This window comes from Athene cunicularia (genome assembly GCF_003259725.1).
Source record: "Athene cunicularia isolate RWA chromosome 26 unlocalized genomic scaffold, athCun1 chr26_part2, whole genome shotgun sequence".
Lineage (NCBI taxonomy): Eukaryota > Metazoa > Chordata > Aves > Strigiformes > Strigidae > Athene > Athene cunicularia.
In genome coordinates, this window is record NW_020799137.1 from 1,439,640 (window position 1) to 1,449,155 (window position 9,516).

The following is a 9,516-nucleotide window of genomic DNA, read 5'->3' on the forward strand; positions in this document are numbered from 1 at the left end:
GGCAGGCAGCCGGGCGGGTGGGTGAAGCCAGCGGGGGTCACGGCCCGAACCCTGCGTGTGGAGCGGCCCTGTCCCGCCTGCCACGGCCCCCACACCCGGCACTGCACACCCGTCCGCCGGGGGGCCAAAACTTCCCCGCTTCAGCGCAAACAGTGCAGGAAGAGCCCAGGGTGGCCCCAGGAGCCCCCCGAGGGACATTGTGGCCCTCAAACCCAGCGGGGCCTCTCCAGTGATCTGGGGGAATTAAGGGGAGGGGGGAGGGAAGAGGGGGAGTGGGATCTGGTTATCATCATTTTTCATTAATTACCCGTCCCTCGGGAGGGGTGAATTAAGTCTATTTGGTGACCTCACGCAGGCTGCCATGGCAACCGCCGGAAAATATTGCATTAGAGCCCATCACTATGCTGCCGCGATAAGGAGCCAGGAGGGCCGGGGGCGGCACAAGCCCCCCATCCCGGCCCCCCGTACCGCAGCATGGCCTCCCCGGGCCATTCAGGGTGCAGCCCACGGTGATGCTGAGAAGCCCCAAAATAACCCGACCTGGATGGGAGAGCAAAGGGTGGCCAAAAAAATAAAAGGTGCCCAAGCCACCCTGCTGCATCCCAGAGCCGCTCTGAGTTCGGGGACTTTTACAGCCCTTATTGAGCTACGAGGCTATTGCCTGGATGCAGGGCACGCTGGGGGGTAAATCTGGAGGAGTCATGTCATTTTGGGGCTGTCAAGGCGACTCCTGGGGCCTCCCAAAGTCCCCTGTCCCCTTTGGCAGGGCCCAACAGAGCCCCACACGGTGCCACGGGTCGGGGTGGAGGCGTGGAGCAAGAAAAAGGATCTGGCCCTTTCCCCGGTACCGAACCAGCTCAGCCTCATCCCAAAACCTCCCAGAAAATCTTCCCGCTCACCACTGGTTTCAGTGCTTCCCAAAATGGGGCTCAGCGCTGAACCCCGTTACCCCTCTGGCTGCAGGGTGGCAGTGCTGGAGCCCCACTGCAAAGCTGGGCTGTGCTGTGAGCCACCACGGCTCTGACCGACTTCTGTCCCTTCAAATCACTCGATGAAGCTCCCAGCTCTTTTTTTTTTTTTTTCCCCTTCCCTGAATATCCCTGGAGCATCCCACCATCCTCCGCTGCCGCTGCCCTGGCAACCGCCACCCCAGCATCTCCTCCAGCAGCCACCCCCCCAGAGCAAATGCCAGAAGGGACTGGGGTGTCCCCAATATTGCAGCAGGGAGCTTGAATTTGGGCTCATTCAGCCCCCGGGAAAGGGGGGGTACCCGCGGTGGGTGCGGGGAGCCAGTGGTGCCGTAGCATCCGCCTCCGCACCAGATCTCTGCCGACTTCTTGGAAATGGGTCATTCCTGGAGCTGGCTGGGACGGAGCCAAACGGGTGATGTCCCGGCGGTGTCACTGGAGGGGACGGTTCCCCGTGCCAGAGCCGCTGCGGGGGATGCTGATGCCCAGGTCAGGCCACGCTGCTGGGTGCAGGGTTTTGGCCATGGGGGTCGCCGCATGCGGCAGCTGCAGCCCTACTGTTCCCAGGGGAGTCAGGGCACCTCCCGCATGGGGTTACCCCAGCCGCCCCACCGACCTCCATCCCCGGCTCCCGTTCTGGCACGGGGCCACATAAGTCTGAGCTCCGGCATGAGCCTCTGCCCTCTGGCACCGTCCCGGCAGCCCCCCAGCAGGACCCCCTCATCCCCAGCAGCCCCCCCCAACTCACTCAGGCCTCCGGCTTTGGGGTCGGGGTCAGGTTCCTCCGCAGGACCAGGGCACTCGTCACCCAGGGCTGTGGCCCTCTTCTCCTCCCAGTCCTCCTGCAGCCTGAGGGCAGAGCGGGGTGAGGGTGGGGGAGCAGGGGTGTGTCGCAGGGTGCAGCCACCTGAGGACCCCCAAAAGATGGAAAAATGGTGCCTTGAGCTCTGCCAGGGTTTGGGGACAATGGTCCCACGGCAGGGAGGGTCCAAGGGCACCCCACTCCCCACTGAGACCACCCCCTGCCCTACACCAGCTCCCATGGGTGCCCCAGGAGCCCTCAGCACCTCAAACCCAATGGGAACCCTCCTTTAGGGGCAGAGCCCCTAGACCCAACCCCACCATTCCCCATGGCCACCCCTGCTGTGCCTGCCTGCCTCCCCCTCTCCCCATGCTCCCCTGTCACCATGTCCCCCTATCCCCATGTCCCCCCCAAGCCCCATGCCCCCAGTCCCCAGGGACTCACCGGTACTGGAAGGGTGCCACGGTGGCGGTGATGGGATGGCTGTGGGGGGGACCTGAGGAGAAGGTGATGGCCCCTGACCCAAACACAGGCCCCCTGCCCTGCGAGCTGCCATGGGGCTCATCCTCCATCCCCTCCATGGCCACCCCACTGCCCTTCCCAGGGGACCCACCTGGTCGCCCCCCACCCCTGCTCTGCACAGTGGGGGCTTTGGGCAGCTCAGTGGGCTCCCCCACCCTGCCTGCCCCTCTCCTCCCACTGCCCACTGCCTCTGGCCACTTCCCGGGGGACACCAAGGGTCTCGCTGGGGCTTTCTGCCCCCCACGGAGGGAGATGCTGGGGCTGCCCTCCCTGCCCTTGGCCAGCTCATGGCCAGTGGCTCTGGCAGCGTCTTTGGGCTTGAGGGTCTTGGGGCTGGGAGCTAGAGCCTTCCCTGACCGGGGGGACAGAGCCCCATGGGGGACAGGGGTCTCCAGCGTGCTTGGGGGGGCCACAGCATGCAGCTTGCCATGAGCCATGGCACGGGGCACCGGGATGGCGGAGGCGTAGTGGCTGCGGCCGGCAGGGTTGATGTTGGCCATCCCGTTCATCCTGATGAGGCGGCTGCCAGCAAGGCTGTGGGGAGAGAGGAGGTTTGAGCAGTGCCTGGCATGGCGAGGGGGTGGGCGTGGGGGGTCACCCACATCCCCTCAACCACACCAGACCTTGGGCTTGGCCCCCACTGACCATAGGTGCTCAATGTGCCCATTCCAGGTGGAGGCCACTGCATCCCACACCCCAGTGTGAGGGGTCACGTGTTGTCCCCAACAGGGATCCAGAGGGCCAGGGCACACATGACAGTGAGGTCCTCCCCCAAGGACCCTGTGTAGCCCCAGCCCCCCAGTTCCCTCGGGCAGGTTCCTGCAGCAAGGCCACACAGGCCTCACCACAGGCAAGACGGGCCCCTCTTGGCCACCCAAAACCTCATAGTTGCCAAAACCACCTCCTGGTCAACTGAGACCATCTCCTGGCCACCCAAGACCATCTCCCAGACACCAGTCTCTTGGCCACCTAAGATCATCTCCTAGTCATCCATCTCCTGATCACCCAAGACCACCTCCCAGTGACATGAGGACCGCTCTGTCACCCCGCTCCTCAGGCCATTACTGATGTCTGAGACCCATCTCTGCTCCCCCATCCCCAGCGTTGCCCTGTGTGATGCCAACAACCCCTTCTCACCATGCTCCTGCTCTCATCTTGCCCCACAGTGACTCTCCCTGGCACCACCACCCAGATAGTGCCCCACATCCCCTCGCCTTGGCATTTTGCTCCATGCAGATGAGGATGAGGACTCACTGTACCACCCCATGCCACCCAAAGCACCCACAGGCACTCAAGGCCATCTTTGCTGCCACTGGTGACAGGGACATCAGCATGGTCACAGTGAGTGGAGAAGTTCATCCCTCCTGCAGGCAGAGCAGAGCTCAGCAAGAGAATCAACAATGGAGCAAAGCTCCATCTCCAACCACCTCCCAGCTGCAACCCTCTGGGAAAAAAACTTTCAAAACTCAAAAGTTGTCTCCAGGGGATGGAGTGGTCTCCAGAAAGATGAGGAGATGTGGCTCCATGGGCACCTGTGCCAACCTCTGCTCCCTCGCTCTGGTACAGCTGCAGTGAACCAAAAGGCAAACAGACACCAGGTGCCACAAATCTCCCAGGACACACATTTTGCAGGTCACTCCAGCACGGTTCCGCTCAGCCTCCTTGAAGAAAAACCTCTGGGGAGAGGAGCAGAAGCTTTTTGGGGTTCTGTAGCATCCAGGTCAGCCCCCTGCAGTCCCCATCACCCCCAGGGGGGTTTCTCTCCCCGGCGCTGGCTTCAGGCCGGGTGGGTGCAGCGAGCACAAGTGGGGCTTTGTGCAGCCGCCCCAGCGAGCGCTTCGGGGCTGCTCTGGAGCCGAACGCAGCCGTTCCCAGCAGGCTGGGGGGATGCTGCCACCCAGGTATGGGGCCGCACACAAGCTGCTCTGTTTGCAGCCCGGGACCAGCATCCTGGCTGCCTTTCAAACCACCCGGCTGAGACAGAGCTTCTCCGGAGCTGGAGGAGGTTTCTTGGCAAGCTGTGGGGTGAAGGGGGATGGCACCCACCACCCACTGCATCTCCTGGCGGAGGGTGTTGCATAAGCAAGATCCAAAAATGCCCCAAACGGCCCGATTTTGCCTCTTCCCCAACCTACAGCTGCCCTGGGCCCTGCTCCCCTCAGGCTTTTGGGGCAGCTGTAAGGACCCAGCCTTGCCCAACATCCCCCACAGCGAGTCCCCAGGGGTGGCCACATCCCTGCCACAGGCAGTGCTCAAGTAAACACAACCAAATTCCCTTCTGCCAGACCCACATGAGCTGGATCACTTGATCAACAGAGCTGCAGGTCACGGGGAAAAGGGCTGATGCAGTGGCAAGATCTCAGCATCACAGCACCAACTCCAGTGCCAGTCAGGAGCTACAGAGGTCTTTTCAAGGCAATTTTAATTAAGGGCAGAAGGGAACCAACACACACAGCTCTGGGCTTGCTCTTGCTGAAGCCTCTGAAATGGCTGGAGAGGTTTTCTCTCTCCCTACATCCTGGATCAGACGTCTCTGCCTCCCCTCTCCAAGGCCGTGGCCCCGAGTCATGGCACCGGTAGAAGGAGGAAGCCCCAGGACAAGGCATTTGGGGGTGTCTGGGACTGATCCGTCCCCACGCCGCTGCGTGGGGTGAAATGGAGATGGGCGCTGGGTCTCTGCCACCCCCGCGCTGGCAAATAGGTCTGGATCTGGCCCCGGTGGGCAACCCCAGGCGCCCGTGAGGGCCCTGTGCTGGCACCAGTCTGCACCCAAGGGTGCTGAGGGCAGGCGGCAGGAGCCAGGCAGGGGCCTGCAGGGCTTTCCCTGCACCCGTGGGATTTCCTTGCACCCACAAGGGTTGCTCCTGGGAGCACGGTGGTGAGGGCTCAGCACCCAGCACCAGCCAGGAGGTGGAGACCAGCACATCCCCATGGGCACAATGCTCCCAACGCCGCTTTGCAGCCCAACCTGCAGCAAATAGCAGCAGCAACCAGCTCCCCTCAACCCTTCAGCCTTTTTCCAGGTTGTGCCCCACAACTCACACTTACAAACCCCAATTCTGAACTTTTTTCACTCTTGAACTCAGCCCCTTGCCCCAGGAGCGCTGTGTCTGGGGCCAGAGCTGTTCATGGCCTTGAGCTGCAAAACACCTTGTGCAAATACTGATGGGGGTCGACCTTCCTCCCCATAAGTGCAAAGATGCCCAGGGTGGGGCCATGAGCCAGCGAACCTCTGGCCTTGCAGACACGAGTGGTTAAACCACCAGCCACAACTCACCAATTTCACCCTTGAGGTCCCTTGCACGAGCATCTTGAGCTCCAGGGGCTGCTGCTGGCAGGTTTTCCCCTAACACGGAGGGAGATCATCTGCCACTGCCTCCATAAAGCTGGTCTTGAGCTCCTCTTAACTAACTCAGAGGCAAGAAAGAAATCATCTGGGTTTATGCTACGACCTTACCTTCGCTATCACCTTCTGAGAGTTGCCAGCATGCAACACCCCTCTGGTCCTGACTGATCACCAGACACATGGCATTGGGGCTGTAACCAGGTTTTATAGATTTTTTTTTCTCAGTTTATTCGCTTTGGACTTCCTTCTCATGGACACAACTTCCATTTCTTCTCTCTGAGCCCACCAGCAGCCACTTCGCTGCAATGCCACGGCTGCAGCAGAAGCCAAAGCTGCCACGTTGGCCACAAGAAAATCAATCCTCCTCTTGTGCTTGCAGGGCTGAGGTTTTCCAGGAGATGCCAACACCTACTGTGAGCCAGGCTCTGAGCCGTCCCCTCCCCGCAGCACACGCCTTGGGAGTCTCAGAGGACACCCATTGCTTCGCTGCACCCGGCATGGGTGACCCCTCCTCCTGGGTGACGTGGGGGCTTCCCTGGGGCTGGGTAAGGGGAGATGTGTGCGGCCCTGCTCCCCCAGGCTGTAACACCAGCCAAAGCCTCGGGCTGGGGTCCTGCACCCAGAGATGTCATTAAAGGGATAAACCAGAGCAATTTCCACCAAGTCCCTGTTTCCCCCATCAGCCTCAGCAGGAGCTGCTCCTGTGCCAAGCAGCCCTCCTACTCATCCCATCATTTTAGTAACGAGCACAAACTAGAACCATTCCTGGGAGAGATTCAGCCCATTCTTCTTCCAAATTCTTCATTTGCCTCCAGATTGATTTTTACCTCACCCAAACTCTGCCCTCAGGGAGCAGATCCCCCCTGGCTTGTGCCCCACGTGCTGCAGTGGCAGGGGAGCAGGTGAACGCCATGTCACGCTGTGTCACACTGGCGTCCTGCCGCCGCTTTGCCCAGCTAAAGCAGGTTACGGCTTGACCTAGATAGACAGAGGCAGCTCCTCTGCAATTAGCTCGAAAGGGAAATGACTTTCTCCCTTAATCCAACCTGGCCACAGGATCTCTGTGTGTCTCTCTCTCGGGTACTGGCTGCTGCTCACCCTCTGGGCAACATGAGCACAAGAACCTTGCACCTGATGTTTTAATTCTGGGACTTCCAGCTGCCAGATGAGTTTTTGACCCTGTCAACTCCCCATGTAAAAACTTGGGATCACTGGGTCTGGTGCTGGTGGAAGGCAGCAAATGCACACAAGGTATTTTAGCACAGGGAATACTTTGGAGAAGTCACAGCAGTGCTGAAGGCAGCAGAGCCCTGCCTGGGCACCAGGGCTGAGCCTCCTTGGGCAGTGAGAGATGCTCATCTCCTGGTCAGGGGGAGGATGCTCATCCCAGCTACCTCTAGAGCTCAGGTCTGGAGCTCTGGGCCAGTATCTACTGCCTCCAGAACTGAACTTGACCTTTCCCTGAATTAAAGACGTTTAAACCTGGAGACGAGGTGGTTTCTGATCCCTTTGAATGATGCCATCCACAGAGACATGGGGTTCGCACTGAATGAAAATGAAACAGCCTTGGCTGAGCCATGTCCTTCATCCCAGGACAAACACAACCCAGCACATCCCTGAAGGCATCTCCTTCAAAGTGGCATCTGCTGTGCTCGGAGCTCAAGCTACTTCCTCAGCCTGGTGCCCAAATGCATCTCACACGTGCAATTTTGGCAGCCAGAAATTAATACAGGGACCTGGAGGCCAAGTCTCATTTCATGTCCCCATTTTGCACGTGAGTGGTCACCGAAGCATCCCTGGCATCAAAGCAGATCCACTCTGGAGCCTTCTCTCACCAGAGCAGAGCTGGGAATAGTGGCTCCCATGGCTCTGGGTCCCCCCGGCCCCGCAGGGGCTGCGCCACTCCCGGCTCTGTGCTGGGGCTATGCTGAGCGCCCGGAGCCCCTGGAGGGATCCAACCTCCAGCTCTCCCACGGTCTTGAGAGGACAGCTAACAGCTCTGCAAGCGTTTTGCTCTGTTCCTGAAGTGTTTTGGGGTGACTTTTACAAACCAGATAATATTCACTTCTCTTATCTCTCGCAGCTGCGAAATCCCTGCTGGGGATGAAACTTTGTCCTGCACCCCTGAGATAATAGTGGCAGGAGTCTGAGCATGAACACTTAGTGATGCAAAAAGTTATTAAACCCTTCAGCCTCCGCTGGCGCCTTGCTGCTGCTCCATGCCTCAGTTTCCCCACCCTGACACAGCCTCTGCTAGGGTGAGAGAGCTGAAATCAGACTGATAAATAGGAATCAAGGAGGATGGATCTTTCCCTCGGTGTGTGGGGCTGCAGAGCAGCTCCATGAACTGGGAGCCAACCTGGAGACACCCATGGGGCCAGCAGCAGGGGGGTGGGGGGCTGGCGCTGGATGTCCCTGGGGAGGTGCTTGGGGGCTGCAAAGCATCCTCAGTGTCTAAGGGTGAGGAGGGAGGGGGGCAGCCCAGGGGTGAACCCCCATGTGTGACTGGCCCGAGGAGCTGAGACCTTGCCAAGGGGCAGACCCTGGTGCCATGACACCCCTCGAAGCTGCCACGTGCACCTCACAGCCCTGCGCAGGATCCGGCCCCGAGCTGCCTTCAGGGATGGCTCTGCTCCAGCGCGGCCTCCTGCCCGGCACGCTCGGGAAGGATGACAAAGAAAAGGCTCCTTGTAACACAAGGGACATAAAACTTTCCTAAGAGAAACAGAGGGAGCAGGGGCAGGAAGGAGCCTTCGGAGAAGAACAAGCTGCCGATTCAGCCGCCAGCCCCGTCTCCCCGGCCCCCGCACCCTGGCCGAGCCCTGGCCTGCTCCCAGCCAGTGTCACCGCCTGGGACATTGCCACCACCCGCACTGCCGGGGCCTCGGGCTGGGTCCTTCCACGGGGAAGGTCTCGCCGCTCTCCTCTCCCTGCCCCTCCGGAGGGGCAATGCTGCGGCTGCCTGGTTCGACGGCCCAGGCTGGGCGCAGGCAGGTGGTTCCCCTGGGCACAGGCAGCAGCTGGGCAAGCGGGTGGGCGAGAAGACGCGGGCAGGCGCAGCTCTGCCTGCCCCGGCTGGCTGCTTCCCCACAGCACGATGCCGGGGGGCGCTGGGAGTTGCTGAGATGAGCTGCGGGCTGGGACGGGCGGAGAAGGACAGAAACCGCCTGTTGTCAGAGCAGAGATGCCCAGCCCTGTAGCCACAGCACTAATCTCTGCTTTAGCCACTCCATGGCAATCCCATTAAGCATTTAGCCTACTTTAATAAAACCTTGCTCTGAGCAAAGTTTTGCTCTCAGCTGGACCGACAGCAGCAGTCTCTGCCACCAAAAGCCCCACATGTGGCAGTGAAACAGAGCTCTGCCTAGGCTGGACTTTGTCTGGCACAAATCCTGCTGTGGGGATGAGGATGGATGCTCCGGGGCTGGGACAGAGCCCGGGAGCCCTGCAAGGGTCAGTGTGAGGGTCAGTGTGAGGGTCTGTGTGAGGGTCTGTGTGAGGGTCTATGAGGATCATTGTGAGGGTCAGTGTGAAGGTCTGAGAGTCAGTCTGAAGGTCAGTGTGAGGGTCTATGAGGGTCAGTGTGAGGGTCAGTGTGAGGGTTTGAGGGTCAGTGTGAGGGTCTCCATGAGGCGCCCCGATGCCGAAGGCCTCTCCCTGGCCACAGCATCTGGAACATCTCGGCTCCTGGTGCCATGGGCCACGCGGCCCCATGGCCCTTCCCTGTCCCACCACCCCGTCCCCACCTCTCAGGCCTGTCCCTGAGGCCATTACTGCCTGTGACATCCCCTGAGCCTAGCGGGGCACGGGGGGGATGGGGGGCTCGGGACAGCGGTGTCCCTTCCGCCGGGCAGGACCCCCCGTGGGGGCGCATCGGG

General features: G+C 60.6%; 2 protein-coding genes across 4 annotated transcripts in view; one reads left to right on the plus strand and one right to left on the minus strand.

Annotated features, from left to right (window-relative positions):
* Positions 1 to 72: 72 nt before the first annotated feature.
* Positions 73 to 2,826, minus strand: LOC113488956 (uncharacterized protein ENSP00000471857-like). 3 transcript variants are annotated; one of them, XM_026864389.1, is made up of 3 exons: positions 2,215 to 2,826; positions 1,717 to 1,817; positions 73 to 1,468 (listed from the first exon to the last, which is right to left on the minus strand). In XM_026864389.1, exons 1-3 carry the CDS (start codon positions 2,799 to 2,801, stop codon positions 1,401 to 1,403), a joined length of 756 nt encoding a protein of 251 aa, XP_026720190.1. In that variant the 5' UTR covers positions 2,802 to 2,826; the 3' UTR covers positions 73 to 1,400. The 3 variants fall into 3 exon arrangements, with proteins under 3 accessions (XP_026720190.1, XP_026720189.1, XP_026720188.1); XM_026864388.1 differs by having other exon boundaries at positions 73 to 1,471; XM_026864387.1 differs by lacking the exon at positions 73 to 1,468 and having other exon boundaries at positions 1,480 to 1,817.
* A 3,464-nt stretch (positions 2,827 to 6,290) lies between these two features.
* Positions 6,291 to 9,516, plus strand: part of RNPEP (arginyl aminopeptidase) — a 16,320-nt gene continuing 13,094 nt past the window's right edge. The window contains exons 1-2 of the mRNA XM_026864390.1: positions 6,291 to 6,301; positions 9,139 to 9,144. The gene's annotated coding sequence lies outside the window, so the exon portion shown is untranslated. The remainder of the gene's footprint in view (positions 6,302 to 9,138; positions 9,145 to 9,516) is intronic.

What these genes read in the sequence shown, in the direction of transcription:
- LOC113488956 (XM_026864387.1), bottom strand. Translation starts at nt 2,801, where the DNA reads ATGAACGGGATGGCCAACATCAACCCTGCCGGCCGCAGCCACTACGCC. An exon ending in GTGGCACCCTTCCAGTACCG is followed by an intron (nt 1,818 to 2,214) that starts GTGAGTCCCTGG and finishes CTCTGCCCTCAG; the next exon opens with GCTGCAGGAGGACTGGGAGG.